At 37.4% G+C, this 23,847-nt stretch overlaps 1 protein-coding gene across 7 annotated transcripts in view; it reads right to left on the reverse strand.

The window, feature by feature from the left end:
• Positions 1-273: 273 nt before the first annotated feature.
• Positions 274-23,847, reverse strand: part of RALA (RAS like proto-oncogene A) — a 28,364-nt gene continuing 4,790 nt past the window's right edge. For 6 of the 7 annotated variants that reach the window (XM_080580307.1, XM_080580308.1, XM_080580309.1 and 3 more), the window contains 4 exons: positions 9,768-9,922; positions 8,545-8,753; positions 4,889-5,063; positions 274-2,241 (listed from right to left, as the gene is read on the reverse strand). In XM_080580307.1, coding sequence (XP_080436433.1) covers positions 2,119-2,241; positions 4,889-5,063; positions 8,545-8,753; positions 9,768-9,881 — 621 coding nt within the window. In that variant the 5' untranslated portion in view covers positions 9,882-9,922 and the 3' untranslated portion in view covers positions 274-2,118. Of the gene's footprint in view, positions 2,242-4,888; positions 5,064-8,544; positions 8,754-9,767; positions 9,923-20,095; positions 20,186-23,847 lie in introns of those variants that run through there. The other variant, XM_080580311.1, reaches the window with a different exon arrangement.

Genomic DNA, 23,847 nt, shown 5'->3' on the forward strand with positions numbered 1-23,847 from the left:
AGTACTTCTGGAAATAGCTTACCTCAACCTCAATTTGTGTGCCTGCTTTCTGATATTCCTTGTTACAGCAAGTAGGGATCAATTAGCACTGGATAAAGGTAACGCAAGCATAGTCTCAGCTTTCACAAAGTGGCTCTTATCAAACCAGTTTTACTTTGTTCACATACACTAAAACAACTGCTGGAATATTTTGGTTTAATTGCTTGAAAACTGGTCTCAGCTACAGCAAAGTTATATTAGATGCTATAGTTATCAATTGACACTGCACAAGTATTTAAAAAAAGTGGAAGTTTATTCATCTTTCAATGGCTCAAATAGCAAAAAAAAGGACAGGGTAAGGCATCAGCCAAGACAAGTTTCACGTGTCTGGTGGCTTCATAACACCTCAGTTCCCAGCATACAGGTTCCAAAGCAAAGTCACAATGTTAGTGGTTACACTCCCTGGCTAAACAGACCAAAATGAGTACACAGTAAGATGAAGACTGGCTTATTTGCCATAGTTACATGAGTAACTTTAATTCTGCGCTTGGCAGTCTACTAAATGCACATACAAAATTCCTATTGATAAATATTTAACATGACAAATATAACTTCTAAGACTTGAGTCCCTAAGATGTCTGTTAGCATGGAAGTTAAATATTTGTTACCTAGTTTGCTTAAGCACATTTTAAACTGTCAGTTATAGGCTTACACATGTATAAAAAGTGTAACAGTTTGTGGAATTGATCTAGCCCGTCTTACCCCAGAGGAGTCCAAAACCCTCAAATGTTCTGATATATTTTTAGTTAAGATGCACCACGCTATCCGTGTGCTATTCTTGCTATTCCGAAGCAACTGAGGCAGTACGTTTTGTTTGGGGATTTTGGATGCACATGGTAAATGTTCCTCTATTGCAAAGCATGTTTGATTGTTTAATATCAACATTAACTAGAAAAAGTAGCTACAATGTTCCCCATTTTAAAATCAACATAAACTAGACTAAACAGTACAAAACCTGCAAAGAGCTTCAGCATAACACAGCGTGTTCCCATAGCTGAGTATCAGGAACACACAAAAAAAATTAACTGATGACACCAGAATTTCCTGGACAACATCTTAACTCAAAATACATTAGCGCTACTGAATCATCTCCACTCCACCCTACTCCAGGGAGTTAAAACCCAAGCAACATCTAGACAGAAAAACTACTCACAAAAGGGAAGTTTCAAGGTATCAGCAGGTTAAGTTTTAAACGACCATTCCAGGCGTAGATGTGCCACAGCCTTATGACCTCCATCTTACATGTATTCTGACCATTTAGCTTTAAGATACCGTATTGTTTACCAAGCTACAGATGACTGAATATGCTCTGTATTATTCACAATACCAGAGTATGGCACACGTTTAAAGAACAGACACTGCTAGCAGACAGCTATTTAGCAAAACCATTCATGTAACTGCACTCTACAGGGAGGGCAGTCTCGCACCGATGCACAGGGACAGTCTCCATGCAACAAGTTGAAAAATATACCCTTGACTAAGCAACCTGCTATGATTAGGTTTTAAAATTAAGGCATATTCAAATGTTTCAATGTAAAAGATTACATCACTCTTCTAGGTTAATCAGGTAATGCAGAACCACATATAATTTTCCCCAGCATAACTGTTCGCATATACATTATTCTTTTCCAATTTGCATAACTCCATGGCAAAACAACTGCATACCGCTTTGTTAGGTATCACGTTCACAATTGTACTTTTCAAGGCAACAAAAGACAAGATGAAGTGACAATTATCAATGATTAAAAAAATGTATGCTTTACAAGAAACCACAAAGTAGTACTCCCTCCCCATCCCCGTTTACTATTAAAGAAAAGACTGCCTATGAAACACTACATTCAGAAGAAATGTGAGAAGGTAGGCAATTATGAAATGGACTGAACTTTGCTTCTCTTGAAGCCACATCAATTTTTTTCAGTGAATTTGACTTTCAGTGCAGCTCCAATTCATGCTTTTAGTGGTACATTACGATTTCCAACACGTTAGAGTAATTTCAGTCACTTGAGCCTTCAATGGCATGCTTATAAATTATGTTTTTTATTAGTATGGTCAGGGTAGGAAAGGAATTCAGGGTTTTGATTATAAAATGCAACATCTTTCTCTGATCCTCTTAGCTAGGCTTTTTCTTTTCTTCTTCCCATTCTTCTCTTTGCTGTCTTCCATTTTTCTGGCTCTAATTTCTCTCATTAAATCAAAAAACACCTAAAAAAAAAGATGGAAGAACGTAAATGCCAAAACTGTCTCAGATACTTGAGTTAACTTAAGCTATCACTGGTGATAGCCATTTCCGTTGGTTAGGATAAAGTCAATTATACAAAACCAGTTTGAGCAAATAAATATTAATCCAACAAGTCTTTAATTGGTATAGAAGACCATGTCCATATAACGCAAACACGCTTCTTTCATGGTACCATAGTTCTCCTGTCTTCTGGAACTTGCTTATGAATCCTCTCAGACAATTTTCAACATGGGTTGAAACAAGACTCCTATTACTGCCCAGGATTATTTATTTATTTTTATTATCTACATCTCACTGAGGAGACACAGGGAAATCAGTTTATATTTCAAGTTATATTTCAAGTATTTTTAGTGATGAACTATAAAGGCTGAAGAAGTGCAATAACCAATTCTAGAAGTACATTAATGGAGCAGTAGCACACACTGAACATTTCATTGCATGTCCCATGATGCAAGTCTAAACACAAAGTTAGTGCACAAAAATAAATCAGCATTTCCCTTAAAACAAAGTTATCAACCACACAACTACATAAGCTATTTTTTAGAATCTCAACTGCCATATTACTATCTCAAAGTATGCATAAACTTCATTTTCATCAAGTGGCTTAGTAGGAAACAAAAGTGACAAAGTTGGAGACACCAGTAAATTGGTTAAGAGAGAACAGACTGCCAGTTAAAGCTTGTGACAGGGCTGCTTAAAGTTACTTTATTCATTAGAAGAGAAGATCTTGACTTCCAATGGACTGCAGCAAATAAATATAATCTTTATAACCTTATTGTAGCAGTTCAGATGAAGAATTTTAAAACTTCTGTCAGAAAAATTCTCCTTGAGATATATATCAGGGGGCTTGGTCCATTTCAGTGCAATACAGACGGTGCAGGGGCTGAAAAGCTCCTCTACAGAGCACAGTAGGATTTTATTTGCAATTACACTAGTCTCATATTGATTGCAGCAAAAGCATAAACCTTTATTACACGGGATCTGAGGAAAATCAATGCAACTAAATGTTTCCATCAAGAAATATATCTGCCTTCAGATTTATAAGTGTGGACTAAGTTACTTGCTTTTACTTAAATCTTTACTAATGGTATGCTGCAACTGGCAACTTGCTTAAGCCCTTACACTGTACTACATATCTGGGGTACATAACCTACCGAGAAGTGCTCAGTTGCTTACCTTTATTAAAGTAAGCAGAGGCCAACAGTGTTTTTCCCAAATGAGCAACCCACCATTTTGGAATTTAGAGAAGTAGATTTCTTATAGGATACTAACTTAAGTCCACCTAACAAACCGTGTAAGTTCAGATGCTCCAAGAAAAGAAGGAACTAAGAATATCTGGTTTTTACTAGGGCCAACAAAACCTAACTTATGGACTTTTAAACCTTAACTCTATATAATGCGTTAATCTTGCCATTATGCCACCTGCTCCAAAAAGAAACTTGGAGCTCTGTAGTAGCCTACCATGTGTCTGCAAAAGCTTGATATATATTTTAATCTATCTGCATAATACTTTTTTCCCAGCTGCTAAAGAATGGTGAAGTAGATTTAGAAGATCTGGGAATTTCTACATGCCTGAAATAGATGGATGTTAACTGTAATTATGCACCAAAATGAAAGTATTTTTTTTGTAATAACAAAAAAAAAATCAGAGCTGAAAACACATCTGAATTATGCTGCATTTAATTGACTTAATGTTCCCTACAGAAAAGCATGAAGTTCTTACTGTAGTACTGAACAAGCCATTTCTTCAGGGAGACAACTGACAGATGACAACAGGCAAGTTAAAGTCACTGCAGAACAGAACTCCCATTAGTGCTGTAATGCTGCAACTGCTCAGATGTAAGCATTTACATTAGAGAATTTTTCAATGTGTGATCAAGTGTATCAATAGGTCTGAAAGGAAAGATTAGCACTTTAAACTACTTATTTCTTTTACCATACATCCATTACTTTTGCAGCCTACAGGACTGAGAGTTATTCTGAATTGCGTTCCAAGAGGTCCTGTCTTTTGAAATTATAGCTGAAATGCTTACAACTAATCAATAATTTATCTTCTTGTAGACAAGTATTCTGTGTCTTATTTCATGACCTTCTGAACCAGGCTTTATCCCAGAAAACTCATGAGGCACTTCTAGGCCATTCAAAGCTTAGAAGGGTTCATCCATTCTTCATCAAAGCAACATCCAGCCAAGCATCTGGTTAGATGAGGGTAGAGAAGGTTCCAATCCCTCTCTTACCCGCTTTTACTAGATTCCTTGGACAGCTTTCCTCACTGTTGAGAAGCAGATTGTCTTCTAATTGCAGAAAACACAAGGCTAGGCCAAAGTAGCTGCCTCAAGAAATTTTTAAATGAAAAGAAGTCTTGTCTAATGACTTACTCCTTGCAGTTTCAGATAGGATAGATTTGCTATGGCAAACATTTTTACTGTCCTACATGAATTGACCTAGTCAAGCATGCATCGCAAGCTAAGGGAGAAACGTATTTGATTTGAATTTTTACACACACACACAAAGGCTAAAATAACTTGAACACTAAGTATGGCCCATGGAAGAAAGCTATAAAGTAAAAACTGATGGAGAGATTCTTTGTATTATGAGGTGAGTTATTACCTTGTCAACATTAGCTCGTGTTTTTGCAGAAGTTTCCACATAGTTAACATTCCACTGATCAGCTCTGTTTTTTGCTTCCTCTATAGAAACTTGCCTTTTATCTTCCAAATCTGATTTGTTACCAACTAGCAAAAAAGGAACATTCTCATCTTCTTTTACTCTTAAGATCTGCTCCCTGGAGATAAAAAAAAAAAAAAATAAAAGGGAAAAAAGAATTGAGTATTTCATGGACTACTATTCTTAGAACACAGACAGAAGAACTCACACTAAATACTCTTCCATCCTACAACGAAAACCGACTTATTCCTTTTATGAAGCTTGCGTAACAGTAAAATCTTAAACCTCATTATGACACTATACACAATGAAGACCAAGACAGGTAACTAATCTTCCAGGCAGGAAGGAGGTGAATCAGTAATAGATTAAACAGAGTAGAACAAGATTGGTTTAAGTGAAAATTTACACTAATAAAGTCTTCTTTTTACTAAAGGTGTTACTTGAGAGTCTTTCCCATTGCCTTTATGTTACTACTTCCAACTGCAACTTTTGCTCTACCCAGACTTCAGTCTTGCATTCATTTTTTTTCTAATAAAATGCATGTGCCATTTAAAGCTGATAAAATTATTTATTTAGGTAGTAAATGGATACAGCATAACAAGAGATAATCTATTCCTTTGACAAATCTTTCTGAAGTCAATTACATTCACTCTCTGCAGAGAGGTCTTCATTCGGTTATAAGCAAATGTATGGATAACAAGTTGCACATACATCAGGTTTTTGAGGACAGACCATTACCTCTGTTTGAACCACTAGGATGAAGAGTTTAAAGCTGTAAATAAAAGTGAGTACTGCAAATGCTTTGGTACATCAACCTTCAAGACTGTTTAAAAAAAAAGTTTTCTTCTAATTGGAAATACATTTAAGAGGAAGAACAGAATTTCTCTCTTTTGTCTCAGAGAGTATAAAGTTAGTAGCGAAATTTAGCCCTTTATCATGGAGCAAGTTCTGAAAGATAAAAAGCTCAAGGAACCAAATTCCCTTTTCTGGCTGAAGTAAAGCCTATTGCCAGATTTTAATGTAGAATGAAGAGAAATTGGAAAGAGTTAATTGATATTCTAAATAGCTTTGATTTGGTGTATGTCAGGATCCTCCTCCTGTTATAAAATGCTCTGCTTTTTATAGTATGCAGTTTTGTTGAGTTAGCTCTCCAACCCACCCCCTCACTTCAATCCTTTTTTTTTAAACCAACAAATAAGTCTTCGAGGCACCTTGTAACACACACACATTCCTCTCTCAGGTATAATTAATGCCATATTACTTCCCTCTCTGCCAAACAAGCAAAATTTTTTAACTGTGTTTGCTGATATCCAAAAGTAGTTTGAATAGTCTGTGGATTAGGATAGGTGGATAGATGAGAATTCAGTGCACCACTACAGTATCTGTGCAAATAAGACTTCTAGCTAAAATCTAGATATACTGGCTTGGAATTTAAAACAAAAAAAAAATCATTAGAGCCACACCAATTCTACTCAAAGCAGGAGCATGTTTTATCAAATTGCCTTTCAAATATTTAAAAATTTAGTCTTTGCGGGTCTGCTATCTACTGAAAAAATGACAAAGAGCAGTGGCATTTCAGAGCACACTGGAAAACCCAAAGACACTAGATAGTAGTAAACAACTCTTCTGTTGGAGTCCTGCCCTTCCAGAAGAGCAAAATTCCATGGAAAAACTAAAACGTCCAGATTCTTGTCATTTTCTTTCTGTCTCTAAGTAGTATTATTTCTGGCTGCTCAACAATGCCAAATATATTATAACTGTACCTTCAAGAGATACAGGTTACACAGAGCAGAAAGAATGTCATTTTTATTAGATATATTTTAGCACTCAGGCTTCGACAATTTGTAAGGCAACTTGAAAGGCACTTTCAAGATTTGGATTTGGGAGTTTTAATCTCTTCACTGAAGGGACTTTTTCTTCCATTTTTCCTCTTTTAGCATGTATATTGTCAACTCTCACCTTTGCTTAAAAAGTAGGACTTTTTCCAGGTCCATAGAAGATCATGCACTTTGAAGCACTAACGGGGTTTTGAACAGACTGAAGAGGTCATTTTGCACTCTAGAGCTCAACTATACTAAATAACCCTCCAGGACTGACATACCTAGCATCAACCTGTAATGCAACCCTCTCTCTCTTTAAATATATAAATACACGCATACACATACTGACACACAAATGAAAGAATAACAGAAGAGGAAAAGCTCACTTTCTCTCCTCTCCCTATCTCCTCCTCCCTTAGATGTGATATTAAATGTATTCTGATACTTAGGACTAATTAACTAAAACTATGATGATATCTCTAAGAAACCTTATTTCAGTGGGATGCAGATGATCTCTTTTTATATTTGTTTCCTCACTTTTATCTCAAAGATGATCCCCTCTCCTATTTTGCTTAACTTTGAACTTTTTTTTTTGGTCTTGTCTTTTTTCTTTTTACTATATATAATATAGCAATAAGATATTTTACTGATTTACCTATTTTACTATATATGCATATATGTATAGTGATGACCATTTTAAATTGGCTTTATCTTTCAAACAATATCAAACATCTGTAATTCTCTGCTAACTCCCCACTCAAAACAAGGGTTTTAATGTGTTGTATGTGTGAAGAACATTTAAAAACAAACAACAAAAAAAATGCTTGTTAAATCCTCATTACAGCAGAAAGATCCAGCCTCTATTTTGCATGTTGCTTCTTAAGTGATATTCTCTCTAACTTTGATGGTAAGGGTTAACCCTATACAGAAGCCACTGACGTTTGCTTTGTAAATTCAAAAACTTACATCAGTATATTTTACAGAGAAGAATTCAGTCCATATAAAACGGAATGGACAGATTTACAGCTGACCTTTACACAAAACGGATAGCTGCTTCAGAATAGTCAAAAATACTTCTCAATTGCTATTAAAAACATTTTTAAGGGGTAGAAAAGTTGTATTGCTTACACTACCCATTTCAGTCTTCCCAGACTACAACGCACATAGATTGCATAGCCTAAGACTTTGCAGACAGACATCACCAGATCCAGTTCTTCTAAACAGTTTTCAGATGGAATCTGGTCATGTCATCTTTATAACTATGAAATAGCCTAGCATAAGACAGCTGGACATGCTTACAGCTACCTTTTTGCTCTAGGTGGTGTTTCAAAGGTTAAAGAAACGCAACATAATCCGCCATACCAAGCAAGAACTAAAAAAGACACCTCTAGAGAGTATGCGGTATTGCACATACATTATATATATCCATACAGTCAGTAAGCAATTTTTCTCAGATCCATTACTTTGGATAGCACTATGCCTACTCACAAATACTGCTTCTTTGCACTGCAGTGCAAAGCAACGTACACAGGGCAGCAGCCTTCTGAATGTTGCTGCGTAGCTGCTTTGTAGCAGTAACCTTTTTGGTATTTAGAAACACAGCAGCAAAGATATCTGAAGTGGTATGCAGATAGTAAAGGCATGGCTAGGCATCTATTGAAAGCAGTGTGACTACAGTCATCTAGCCTGGACTAATGGTAATGATATTACAGAACAACAAAAAAAGTGATTGTAATTACGTCACTGTAATTACAATAACTATCTTGCCTTGTAACTTACCTGAAGTCTGCAGTAGCTGCAAACGATTCCAGCTCTGTAATAGAGAAGACACAAAGAAAGCCTTCTCCGCTTCGGAAGTAGTTGTCTCTAATTGCAGCATAGTCCTCCTGCCCTGCTGTGTCTAATATATCAATTTGGACTTCTTCTCCATCCAGAACCACTTTTTTCCTGTAGCTGTCTGCTTTGGTGGGCTCATAATCTTCTACAAACTAGAAACACAAATTTTACTATATAAAAAAAATCGTGCCTGTACAAAGCAAATGCTTCTATTTGCATATAAGGATAAAACAAACATCTTACAGTGTTACAGTAACAAATAAATAAGCTTATGTATTTAGGCTACATGAAGTGCTCACACTATTCAACATGGATGTTTTCATAGCTAAAACACGCTCTCCATCAGCCCAAACAATTTTTTTTTTTTTTTTTTTGCTTTATTCAGATATTATAAGGAAATTTTAGAGGTAACTGCAAAACTAAGTGTCTGTTTCTGGTTAACCAAAACATCTGGCTTCATTTCATTATACTATGAAGCAGTCCTGACTTTAAACATATTTAGTATCAATTTTTAAGGGACACTGAAGGCTTAAGTTCTACTTCTTAAACAAAAAGAATAACTTTCACTGGCAAAAAAGCAGGGACACAAGAAACAGATTTTTTTTCTTCTCCAACATCAGCTAAAAAAAAAAAAAGAAAAATTGGTTATCATTTCAGGCATCAAGCTACTCACCAAGCTGAAGAAGCTTTGAGCTATAATATTTATTTACTAGACCTATTAAAACTTAAGTAATAAGAAAACATAGTGTAAAGGAGCAAGTTCCAAAAATGCCATCAATTTGCTTGAAAGCCAATTTATACCTTTGCAGGTGTCTCTAAGAGGTCAAATCTGAAATCTCAAAGAATAATAGAATGGTTTGGGTTGGAAGGGACCCTTAAGGATTATCCAGTTCCAACCCCGCTTCCATGGGCAGGGAAACTTCCCACCAGACCAGGTTGCCTAAAGTCCCATCCAGCCTGGCCCTGAACACTTCCAGGGAGGGGGCATCCACGGCTTCTCTGGACAACCTGTGCCAGCACAAAAATATTTTTGCTCAGTTTGATAGCTAGCTTTCATACCACGTCATATACATTTAGACCGTTTCAGAAAATAACTGTACCAATTAAATGCTTAAGTAACACTGTTGCAGACATTGCATGAGATAATTTCTAGCACACATTCTTACCTCATCATACATAAACTGTAGTGTTAAAGCAGATTTTCCTACGCCACCACTTCCTACCATGATGACTTTGTGCAAAGCCAATGAATTCTGCCCTTTAGGCTTATTTGCTGCCATCTTTGGATTGCAGAAAATTTGCAGGTATAAAATGAAAAAACCTAGAATAAAAAAATATTGCTTCATTAGTTTTCTTTTTCCCCTCCCATATACACTGCTTAAAATTGATCCATTTCAAATCCCTGCATAGTTAAGGGCTTAAATTTCAGTTCTGTTCCTCAAAAAGGCAGTGAGCTTTTTTACTGTGGAAAACATCTCACAAATTATAACAAGCCCATCTTTTTTTTGGTGGCATGAGCAAAGAAAGCCTTCACCATTTGGTATGGGCACAGGTGGGTTCACAGCATCCAACAGCAATTAGGAAAAATTATTTACATTTTGGTATGTAATGTTTTCTTTCAGAGACATGGTACTTGTCACAAACTCTTGTTAATTTACTAAGCAAGAACTGAAAAAGGAAACCACATTGAGTCAACACCACACAAGAAAACATGAGATACAACAGCTGCAGGGGAAAGAAAACAGACGTTTGAAGGAATTTCCAGCTTAAGCAGCAGGCACCAAGACACAACAGCAAGGGTTGGTTAGTGTACTTTTTTCAGAGAAAATCAGGCAAATGTGTCATTTAAATCCTACAATGAATCAGCTTCAGCAAGTCAATCAGAAAAACGAAAGAACAGTCTAGTTAAAGCAGAGTGGAACGATTCAGCTTGCCTTCGCAGACTACAAACACAGTTATCCACTGTACTTGGAATAGTTGTCCTAGTCCCACAGCTGCTTGCTCAAACACAAATCTCTGCACCTCAGTAATACCAAAGAGCTCTGCGACAGGTCATTCACATACACTGTAATGTGCGTGTGCACATGTACAAAAATAACAATCCCATTAGCCTTAAAAAAAAAAAATGATCAGTTTTAGCAGAGCTCCAACTATTATCATCCCACATCATCATTTAATTCCCTGCCTATCCCAACAGTATTACTACTATATTTCTGTTTAAAGGAAGACAGAACTTTGTCTTAAAACAGAGCAAACTCACTGCACAGATTTGTAAGAATGCATAAATTTTCTCCAGAATCTCCCTCTGTATATATTAAGGTCAAAACAAGCTCTGATATCCAAAAAGCTCAATGACTTCTACGTTACGGAGGGTATAAACACAAGAGACAACTACAGCAGCAACTAAGAACCAAACATAACTTGGATTTTGCCAACTGGAAAGCTCTGAAAGAACACAGTCACATGACAACACAGTCTGGTTTTATACTACCAGATAATAACACAGCATAGTAACAAGATACCATTACCTCATTACCTTTACCCATCATGATCATCTGACAATCTCACACTAAAATTACATCCTCCTGCATAATGAATCACCAATGTGTGCAGTTTAAACAACAGGAACGTCAAGCATGACAGTTTTTTAAAAACTTGTATCAAAGTCCCTAGTTGAGGACATGCACTATGATTTGTTAGCAGTGTGGCAGTTATCTGTAAAAGCATACTGACTGAAGCTTCGTTAGAGACTAGGCCAATCGTTCCTGGAATTAAAACACAAAAAAACTTAGAAAAGGAAGAAGAAACCTACATGAAAAATTCTCTAGATCACATCAACGACACTACCTATTATGCTGTCAAAGAATCCTGAAAATGCAATTGAATATTAGGTGGCTTAAATTGTTTCTCCCAGAAAGGTTATCTAAGTGAAACGAGCATGAGTAAGCTGCCGTACTAATTACAGACATATAGCAGAGAAATAACTAACATTATGTTACAAAGTCTTTTAAGGAGGAGACAGACCAAGTAGCATGAGAACAAAACACATTTTGTTTTTGGCCATTATGGCTTAAAAAGAACCATAGCTTTATTTTTACTCCAGAGGGAGTACAAGAACATGAAAATATCTCTGAGCTATGTGTACACTTTCAACCTGCTACACTGCATTTTGAACTACTCCACATTGTTTTGCTTTGCACTTGTCTCTTAGGAGAATAAATGTATACTGAAAGTCACACTTACTAGTTTTTTAATATGTATTTCAGACAAGTAATATGAAGTAGCATTCCTCTGAATTCCAGTTATCAGCTGAGAACAGCTCAGTTTGACAAGTTTAGATTACAATGCATACTCTCAGAAGCACAGATACCAGAGCACCAGTATACAGATAGGGACCATATTCATCTTACTAAGCAAGAAAACAGTATTCTTCTACAAGAACCACAATACTGAAGCAAATTCAAAGGAATTCAGCAGGATCTCTCTCAGGTGTGTTTCTGCAAAGTCAATACTACAATTTGGGAAAACATTCAGATAAATAAGAGTCACGTTTCACCGTAATATTTGTTGTAAATTAACCTACAGTCCCTTGGTAGATTGAGCAATGGGAATATTCCTCTTCTACCAGAAGCTTCAATTGAGCTTGGAGGATCACAGGGTAGCTAAGAGAAGCTGCCACTTTTTGAACTTTGTGCAACAGTTGACAAAAAACTCGGAAAGCGTAACACTGATGTCCAAACAGAAAGATCTTTATAAACACTCAAACTAGTGAAGATGCTCCTGTTCACTGAATACTCTTTAACCAGGAAGAATCTATGGCAGACAATCATTTTCAGAAGCCTTGATAACATCTTCTCAAAGAAGTATAAGAGATTGAGTCAAAGAAAAACTCAGAATTAAAAAAACAAAACAAAAAAACCTGACCCAACCAGTCAGAGCAGTATCCTGAGTCATCAAGTCATCAATAACCACCAGTGAACAACATTCCAGTAAGATACTGAAGACAGCTAAACTTCGTGCTACCACATACTCCAAATCTTAAAGATAAGCTTGCCATAAATATTCTGTCCCATTTTGCAGTGGGAGGAGGCTCAGCACGGTCAGTTGATTTCAAGTTCTTCATAATCCAATAAAGATACAAGACGAGCAAATTCATGCCTGCTGAACAGTAGACATGAAAAGAGGCAGAAATGAGCTACACACCAAGCAGGAATGGTCTGATTCTGTGCAAATGGCACTCAATCCAGAGAGATTGCTTCAGAGGAGGTACTCCACCTGAGAGAAGACAGACCTTGAAAGTGGTAAATTTTAAGTTACCGCCACATACTTCTACCTACTTCAGTCTGCCTTTAAAAGCAAAGCAGAACATAGAATCCAATTTTAACAGTAAAGAACCTAAGATCTTTCATGCAAAGTAAATTTCTCTATCCCTAATTCATGTAGCCTGACTTATTTTCATAAGCATTCATTAAAAAAAGTATAAATTTGGGTCAAACCTAATTTTTTTACTTGTCCCACTTAATAATTATGATAAAATTAACAGAGACTGTGGAAGAAATCCTCTTGTGCGTAGCTCAAAAAAAAAAGAACACTTTCATGTTTCATGTACAGTACTTTTTTATTTTCATTTTTTTCCAATCTTGAAAGTGCAAAACTGTTGTGAGGCCAGAAGATAAGCGCAGGCCCCTCCTGCAGCAGAACCCCATGTTATTGTACAGCAGAGAAAGGTTCACACAGAACCAAGCAGGGTGTTGTCAGTAGCTGTATAATCCATTCATACAGGTCAGCTTTTTACCACACCCATTGGTAATCCCCACCCCAGCAATAATGCTGATGACATACACAAGAGTATTTTTAAACAGTCTTTTGTGTAGCCTAACAAGTTGGAAGGGAAGTGAAAGCTTAACTGGTTCAACAACGTACTTCCATACCTTTACTCAGAAAGGCCAGAGTGCTGTCAAACCACCATGCTGTGGATCACTCCTCACCTCCGCTGCTGATAAACTCCTAGGAAACTGCCCTTTCCAACATGCTTGAGCAAATAAGGGCACAAATGATTGACTCTCGGTGGCTGCTCAGCCAAAGTAAGCAGTTCTCTATGCTCCTACAGTTGCTCATTACCTGCTTGCCGATAGCCACCCCCACAGTTCTGTGCTCCATCTGATGGCAGGCTTCCAGTTGGAGCCAGGATCACTTTTGTGGAGCTGGGTAAGGGAGCGATTAGATTAAATCAGGAGAACTGCAGGAGAAGCAACTATAGTTCACATTAGCATCAGTCACGGCAACTTGTCCAACAGCACAGAAATCTAGTCAAGGGGAAGAAGACCAGGTAGGAAAATAACATCATTCCGTGTAGCAAAAGATACTTGTGACTCGAGGTATAAAATTGCTGCCTCTCTCAAGCGACTGGTATCTACCTGTAGTAACGCTGACCTTTCCAGAGGTCCACACCTTGCATGGTAGGTCCTCTGTGCAAGAAACACTGTGGTAGCTGTAGTTGCCAGTGGATTCAAACATGACATTCAGCTCTACTCACCTGAGGAGCAAGCTGGAGAGTGCTCCTGTAGTGGGTCTTGGACAAGGAAACTATAGATGTTTGCATCACATTAACTCTTGCATAAAGTCTTGGAGCAGACTGGTTATTCAGAACCACAAGAGCAGATAGGATGATCAGCTACCAGGACAAAAAGAGGTTTTCATCTCCAGGGACAATGTTTTCTGGCCAGATATCTTTTAAAATATGTGATAGGGAGGGGAAAAAAATGAGTAGGAATCTTTGACCTCCCTACTACACATATTTATTTTGTCCTCCTATCTACTTCTTCAGCCAAATAAGCTGAGACCTAAAAATAAATTTATGGGTGAAAAAAAAAAATGCTTTTTATCCCCTTAGTCGTCTTGCTCATACAGAATACTCCCCTTAGATTATCCCAATTTCTCAGATGCTCTTTGGAAATGACTTCTTACAGAATAACCTCCTCCAAAATATTTAATTGAAGCATGCTTCCTTACAGGTCTGTGCCAATTGTCCTCTACATCCCTCCTCAGTGCCACAATCCTGATGTTCATACTCATGTTAAAAGGGAGAAAAACCATGGCCAACAGAGTAGCTGCACACCAACCCAAGCAGGGCAAACCCAGCTCACATTGCTTTCTTTCCTACAGAGAGAACACTGACAGATGTTTCCTCTTTAGCCAGCATCAGATATATTCAGGCAACTTACAGGAACAATCAAATTCAATGCACCTAGCCCTGTCAAAATGTACCTGAAACCGGCCAACAGGCCACAAATTAAGAAAGCACAGAGCATATGATCAGACAGACTCATTTTTAAAAGAATTTGACTAAAAGGGGTCAAGAAGCTACTCTGTCCATTTTGATCCCCTCGAGTCTCATAAATGCAATGTCAATGAGAGCAGAGCAGGGAAGGAGAAGCATTACACTGCAAAGTCGCATCACTACAGGCAAGAATTCAGCTGGCATCTTCTGCAGTGCTATACATAAAGCTGAATACAGGCTTTGTGAAAATGCAGTTGTCCTTAACAGGAGAACTTTGATATGCTGCAGGCATTTGTTTGAAGGGGACTAGTTAAACATAGCTTTGTGTTTAAAGATAATCGGTACAGTTAGTATAGTAGATTCTAGTTAATAAGAGATAGTGGTGCCTTTCTTCAATTGTAAAACAGTTTCTTTTATTAGTATTTGTATAGCTTTCTTAAAACTATGACATCAAAACTGAATTCCTAGTCTTTTGTTTCTATTCTCTTCCTTAATGGAAGACTGCATAAAGATTTGCAAGACTGTAATATTAACCTCATTACCCACTCATTTTTATGATGACCAACTTTTTCCCTGAGGACTGTTTCATATGGAGAACATCAATTATAACTGGTAGCTCATACATCACAGCACTTGTTTTTACTCTTTTTTATTCAGCGACACAGAATTTGATAAATTTGGAGGAATAGAAGTGATTTCATTGAAATGTGAGCTATAGGTACAATATTAAGAACTACAAATAGTGTGCTTTGACCAGAATACATCCGGAAAGGCAAAATATTCTACTGATTGCTTACTGAACAATTAAAGGAAATTTAATAATGGAAACCCATGATCTTCTGAACAAATAACCCATTTTATTCATTAAGCAAATACCTGCACTATTATGTACTTTATGCTTAATATAAACTATCAACTCCAGAAACATAAGCTATAACTTCCGATTTCATTCTGAAGTGAAAATTTATAGTAATTACTTGACAGTAACCCCACATTAAGTGAGTTTGAACGTTCGCTGAAGTTTCTCAACTCCTGCAAAGCAACTTGCAACTCTGTTGTCTCATATGGTCTACAGGTTGCAAAAGTTCAGCGTTCTGAGGAAAAAGCGCAGAAGCAAGACTAAATAAAAAACACAACAGGGCCAATGCATTTCCTGTCTCCAGGAATCATCAAGCAATCTAACCTTACCTCTACCTTATCTGTTACTAAAAGATCACCGTTTCATCAAGCTACTTCATTTTTAGTAGCTTCATTTTGGTTAACAATAGCAAAATCATGTTCAAGAATGTATGGTTTGAAAATGATCAGTGCAGATCAGCATACTAGATCCAGAGTATCTGGAAGACAACTCATGAATGAGTCAGATATTCCTACAACAAAAATGTTCCTGGAAATGGAAGGAGGCAACTCCAGGCAGGCTGAGCCTAACTAGTCATCCCTCCCAACAGCTGGTTGCAATTACAATATTTAAACCAGATCAGCAGAAACACCCCATGACCCAGGAACAGACAGGATACATGAGGACATAGGATAGGATACACGATGCCAGCTGTTTTAAGAACTGTAGAGTAAGGAAGCTTTTGAGGTTAGATCAGCATTACTTTAATAAGCGACATTCCATGTTTCAAGCTTGACTTATGTTTTTACTGCAGTTTAAACATGCAACATCTGTCAAGCTCAGCATGAAGTAACATCAGTGTTGTATTAAGGTAGAACAAATATTTCAAATATTAAATAATCACTATAAACTCTAAGTAGTAGCCTAAAGAAAGATGAAATTGAACCCCAATTTTACATCCAACCTATCTTGGAAATAACTAGTATCATTATACAAAGAAACAGGCCTTCAGAAACACCTTCCCAGTAAGTCCTTTCCTTTCTCCTGAATATAACCCTTTGACATAAACCTGTTAAACTGGGAATTAGGATTCAGTTTCCCATGACTTTAACAAGCAGTCAAACCACACTCAAAGTTTGGTAGGAACTCTTCTTTCCAAAGCTTTCTAATGCACACTATAAAAAGCACTTGTCTCTCCCACACCCACAAAACAAATTTACTAAGGTGGTTACACAGCTACTAAGGAAAGTAAAGAACAAAAAACCAACTTAAGTTCAATCTCTCAGCAGCAACAAATCTCCTCAGGCAAGAGACCTGTATTTCCCAGCTTCTTGAGATGGGTACTTTGAACTGTAACCATATCCAGGCGCTGAAATGAGAAGAGTCAACCAGTGAGCTCCTCCAGTAACTGAGGCCCCATCCTTCCTAAAAATCACATTGCACCGCTATAAAGAACAGCAGGTCCCTTCATGCCAGCAGCACTGTGCTCTGAAGACATCACCACAAGAACTGAGATCCCTCCAAGAAGTCACTAAACAGGAACCAAGCTCCCAGCTGTCCTGCAGTCTTCCTGAGGCTCCGCCGGGCCTCAATGCCAGCTTCTGGGAACAGCCTGGAAGTAAGCCGCAGCTTTTGAAGTGAGACTAGATCTGTATTCTATGGGTTTTAAGTCACCATTTCAGCATTTGGTTATCAAAAAGCCTCTTTGGCATCCTGCAAGTAGACTTTTGAGGAGGCGCCTCCACAAAAAAGTTTCTTGAAACCCATATGGAGCAGCACAAAAAAGCCTTGAAGAACTGAACACCAGAAATATTCTGGAACAAAATCAAGGTCTTAAGATTTTAAACCTTGCAGGGTACTGAAAAGAAAGTGAACAAGTTACATCTCTGTCCACATAAAGAGCTGGCAAAACACACAACATGATATCACCTGCGTGCCTGCGACACTGATATAAACAGAGCCTGCCAGTCTGATCAATACTCTCAAACTGTTCCCTGACTGAACATGGGAAACATTGGACTGCAGCGGCTCCAGCCTACACACAATGCAAGTGTTACAAGGTCCCTCAGCTATAATTTAGTACCTGCTGAAGATTCCTCACCTTTTGTAAATTACGTGACGGTTGCCATGGAACATTTGGAAGCCTTCTAGGTACCTGCCATGGCTCACCTGGACTGATCCAGAGATCAGCGCAAAAAAGAAACAGACTCGAGCCCAGCAGCTAGGTTAAAACCAACAGCAAGCTTGTTTTCATAGTTCAAATGACTGAAGTTACACTGTGAAGTAATTTTGTTAAAATACACATTTACACCAGAATCTAGTTCATTACCTGGCTGGTATCCTATCTCAGTCTATTGTAATCACTGAGGGAACCTGAGCTTTCTGACACTGACAGCACTGAAGTGTTGCTTTAACACAAAGTGTAAATGCCCTGTCTTCTCTTAGAATTCAAACCTACACATTTAGACACTTAACCTAGAATATTAACAGAAGGTTCTCATTCTGTATTGATGTAACTTTATATAGCATGAAGAGAGAATTAACAGTAACAGCAGTCATGACAGAAGACTGAACAGCCATTTCACTATGTGAAATTCATCGATGCTACAGACTTGCAGAGAGGTTCATCTAGGAAAGATTCAGAGGCAAGACAGACTAACAGGTATTCCACTAGATTTTCTAGCATAAGCAACGCTCAGGAAGAAGGAAAGACTAAAACTGAAGATGATGACATATGCAGACAAAGCTTGCATACCAAATACCCATAATCAAGTATTGTGACAAAAGTCAATTTACTGTCATGGGAGATGCCATGTAGAACAGCTGCTAATATTGAATTTTATTCAGCATTTGATGGAGAACAAAATCACCTTTTTCCCATTCAGATAAGTGTCAGCAACAAGGCATAGCCTACAAGGATGAATTTTCCTAACACAGAACCAACAAATTGGGGCCATAAGTTAGTGCTATTTGACTAAGGACCAAGGGAAGCACTTCAAGGACATGGTTAAACTAGTATCACTTAAGACATACTAGCCACAGACATTTTCACCCTGCATTTCAAGGGCAAGAAAGCATGTTAGGAAGCTATGATTTTTTTGACTGGGATAAGTCAGGTATCATTCACACTTGCACAGAGCTAACGCTTTTCAGCTGTTCTGGAAAGCAGCAAAAATGGAGTTCCCTAGAAGGCACTATGCCAGAACTTGCAGCAAGAGCCTCAGCATTTCACTTTTAAAAGCAGTTCAAGAGCTCTGCTTTCAGAAAGTTGCTCACAGCATATTCAGTATCATAAAAACAGCTTTTTTCCCCCCTTGGTCAACCATATTTCAAAAGAAAACTCGACCATATCTGTGTGCCCTTTTTGCCCCTGTACACTTCCATTTCAACATCCATTAAACATATTTAAGGAAGATTAAAATGCAAGCATTCTGACTTGGCTTGACAAAGTAAGGTGTTTAAACAAAGAATGAAGAAGGTTTCCAAAAGATGTACTTGAAAAACATAGGTTTGCCAGAACGAGTCCATAAATCAAGATTTTCTCTAACACAAATATCACTTTTACTGTTAACAACACCGTACTCTTTCCTCAGATTGAAGCTCAGAATGTCAGATGTGCATTTCTGAGAAAAAGCAAATATCAATAAAGTCATTTTTAAGGCCAGAAAGGATTACTTAAGATCCCCACTTACTCAGACTGAAACTCCAGCCAAATAGTTTCATTGGTCTATAGGCAGGAAACTTAACTTGCTACACAGAAATCTAGAAAACAATGGTATCTGCGAAGCAAAAACAAGTTCCCTCTAGGCTGATGGCAGGCTGCATCAACACTCTCAGGCTGATCTATAGAAGGGATGCCATCAGTGTTTGCGTGTTGCATGCACCTTGCTGCACAGTGACACTAATCCTGATGTTGATAGCTCAGGGAATTTATCCTGCTCAAAACAACTTATTTTGCCTCATTAGCCAGTCATATAGTATTATGGTAAAAGAATCACATGGACACCCTTAAATCCCTTAAGGTATTAGTACAGAAAGAATGAACACAGAAGCCTTGTTTGAATAACACTCCTATGAAGTTCTTGACATAAAAAAAGTTTAAGCTTTCAAATAAAGCATTTGAGGCAGATACTGCCTTCTTCTGTGTGGCCAGTGCCCAGCTGGACAAAGTTTCAACAAAAGCAGAGTCAAAATACCAACTTATCCTAACAAGAAATCCCCCACTTTTTCTTAATTGGCTTTTGGCAACGACAGATGCAGGAAAATAAGTGCTCCAGCAGGTACAAGCACATTTACATCAAAGGCCACAGCACAAGTGGTGCAAGCACACAGGACCAAACACAGATTATTAGCAGGAGACATCACGAAGGAAGTACCACTAAATTCTCTGTCTCCTCTTCACAAATACAGGCAAGCGTTCTCCCCCTCCACAGGCAGACTGCATCAATGCACCAGCCAACTGGAACCTAACAAAATAGGAGTGTGTTGGATTTTGCATTTCAAAAAAAATTCCTTTTATTCCGCTGAGGAATCATCCAGCTGTAGCAAACAAATTTCATTAGTGAAATCTGACTTGGCAAAGTAAGTTACTTAATCATTGTATGACTTTGCCATCTGTTGTACCACCCCATTGCAAATGTGTAAGTACTCTTTTGTAGTAGTACTGTAACAGCATAACTTTTGCAGCCATATATGTTCCAGTAAGTCCCCCCCTCCTGTTTACGTTCTATACAAATTTCTCTGCCTAAAAGCCTAATAATTTTTCTGTTTTATTCATGGCAAGAAGATTTCATTTGCATGACTCAGTGAATAAGACTGGTTTGCAAATACACAAGGACTTGTAATTAACCTTTTGAGAAGGTGATTCAAATGCACAAGTGGTTATAGACCTGATGTTGCATGTTAATATGACACTTATGAAGCTGAAACACCACTGAGTCTGACCCCTCCCAATCTTGGATACAGTTTATCCTAAAACTATTAGAGTTATCATTTGAAAATTTGGCAGTCAGTCTGGTAGACCTAAAAGACCCAATCGGCAATTAATTGCCTTTTAGTTCAATGTATACTTGACAGTCACGTGACAATGGTAGAGTTTAATGGCTATTTCACGTATTATGGGCATAAAACAGACAGTCGCTAGAAATGGATGGCAATTGGTTCACAAACTTAGCATGAAGTTTTTAATATTCAGGTCAATTTATCACTTTCCACATTAAGTGCCCATGCAAAGTGGTTTTGATCTTGTCCTGCTTAAAATACTGATAGAGTTTTTTTTTTCCTGCAGTAGGCCAGAAGACATTTCCAAGTTAAATGCTCTGAAAATGTAAAGTAACTTTGAAATTTGTTTTGTTGTTCTCACTTGAATTCCTACAGCTCTTATCATGCACATAATTCAAAACACTGCAGAACTGTTAAATGACTAACAAGAATAAAAATTGCTAAGTTTTAACACAACAATCTCTAAAAAGGTGTTCTTTCTATTATGGAAATGCACATAAAAATCACAGATTGATCTCTGAATGCAGAAGCAAACATGATGTGTATTCCAGAGTTTCTGGGTACCCAAGTAAAGCAGATATCAAAAACATAAGTAGTAGTTTTGCAATCGCACAGCAAACTCAAGAAATCTTAGAACAAGCAACAGGAAGGATGGTATACATCACTAGATGGGTCTCAAGCATCTCTCTTCCTGTGGTCAGCCACACGACACGACAGCTACAATGGCATTCCAGCAGCGCTCACTGACCACAGCCAGTTTATTTTAAAGGTCAGTCCCTCCAGGGAAGAACTGTCTATGGCAAAATCTGATATCTTTATCAACATTTAACTCAGTTAAATCTACACATTGCAACACTAAACACTACTAAGTGTGAGCTGTATTCCTTTCAGTACCCACGAATGTTTAAATTCCAATGAGAAGCATATGACCTAACACCTTTTCAACATTGCACAGTGTAATATAGGATTTCCTCTGGCCTGAAAAACCTTCCCTACTGCTGACTTATGAAAACATTTTCTTTCCAGCTGATCACTTGCATGCTTTCGATTCAGCTGCAATAACTTCTAACAGTGTCAGTTCTGCAGAGTCAGAACCTAATTCCACAGTCTTTTTCCCTCAGGGATTTATTTCTTTCTCCTTAATACACATACAGGCTGAATCCTGCATAAATTCTGGAAGAGTTAGCTTTGTTAAAACCCAGTTCTGTTGTTCACAGATAATGGTCAGCAGGAAAGACCTCAGTCTGTTGAGAAAGAGAAATTATGTTTCTGAAAATCTCTCCTTTAAACTACTGACAAATCAAAAAATAACTATGCTAGCCTGACTGGGATAGTTATGAACATTTCAGTACTGTATTATATTGTATTTCACTGTTCATATTTCTTTAAAAATCCTAGTATTTGGCTGCAAAACTGTTTCCTGCTTCAGTTTCTCCTCCAAGAATTACATTTTCCCCCAAGTCTGTTAAAAAAAAAAAAGTACTTGAAAGATTACAATATTAAACTTTGTTCATCAAGCAGTAGGTGGTTTTCTTCGAATTTGCCAAACTACACCTAAGATCGCTAATACTAATTTGGTTTTGCAGTTCTTTTCAAAATACTCCAGCCTGAAGAAACTCACTTAAAACTATGCACATATTACACACATGGTCTCAGTCCTAACTAGCTTGCCTTGCAGAGAAGAATGCTTTTCTTGGATTATTTCTTTCTTCTGTCCCATTTGACTTTGAGAGCTATTAAGCACAGCCCTTGCAAGACAGAAAATACAACAGGGTTAAGCCTTCAATCAATCTTAAGAAAAACAGATGCTTTTCCACTACAAAAGTTCAACATGTGCCAAACCAACAATTACCTAAGAAGATCAAATTTGGCAACAGGATCGAAAAGAAAAACCTTTTGAAACCTTTAGAGAGACAGAGACAGGACAGTAAAGAAGTTTATTTATTTAAAAAAAAAAAAAAAAAGCAGGACCCTCTAAGCTTTTTGAATGATTTCAAGAAACATTGCATATCCCACACTTTAGTAGTTGGACAAAAAGTGGTTGAGAAATACTAGCATTTTGGTGAGCAGCTGCCCTACAAAATCATTTTTTAAGTGTAATTGTAATTGTAAACCTACCAGTAAATCTAATAACTATAAGCACTCATTCAGAGTTACTGGTTGATAGGGAGCCAGTTACATGGGAATACACATACAGGCTTTCCTATAACACTTTCTGGATCAGCTACTGGCCTCTTGAAGAACATCAATCTCATAACCCTCCTATTTCTGAACACAGGAAATACCTATCAGCAATGTCTGCAATGGGATTTTTTTTTTTTTAACAAAGCACAGAGAAATTAAAGATGTACCATATGTATGGGTTAAAAGTGAGTTTCTTCCCCCCTCACAGCAGTAACTGAAGGGTAAAAAGCCCAGATCACAACGTAAGAGCCACGTTATTATCAAAACAAGATTTAAACAAGAGGACTGAGGTGTAACTTGGATTAAGATTTAGAATTTAACTCCTCTAAGTCTAAAGAGCCATGATAACTCCTGCTCAAGCTCTGCTACACAACCACAACTGAAAGACCCAAGTTCTTCCCAGAAAGAACGCTGCAGCTAGACAAATTGTTTGGATAACTTCACCCTTTTTAATACTTCTGAAACAAATGCAACTGTATTTTTGAATGGATTGTTCTAAAAATGGTTCCTTGTGTTGAACTACAGTTTAAATTAGTACTGATGCAAACCAAAGTAGTAATTCAGACCAGTAGCTTTCTTAAAGTCATTATTGTTCTTTTTGTAGTCTTCAATTAACAGGGACAAAACAATCAAGTAATACCATTTTATGCATCTCAACAAGCTACAGTGCATATCTTCCTATTCTGGTTCTCCAAGATGTTCCAGCCCACACTGAATTTCATGATGAAGATTACATGTAAGCCATCTTTTTTTTCACTGCAATGCTGTTTAACAATTTTAGAGGATGAACTTGCTTAATGAAAAGTCATTTCTGATATTTAGCCCAATGCATTTACTCTCTAAATTCTGAATGACCATGCAGGTCTGTATAGAGAAGGAGTCCAGACTGTAGTGTTTTCTTTCTAGGTCAAGTTTTCCTATTTTATTATATACCTTACTTCCA

The sequence above is a fragment of the Anser brachyrhynchus genome (genome assembly GCF_964034855.1).
Source record: "Anser brachyrhynchus genome assembly, chromosome: 2".
In the NCBI taxonomy this organism is placed as follows: Eukaryota; Metazoa; Chordata; class Aves; order Anseriformes; family Anatidae; genus Anser; species Anser brachyrhynchus.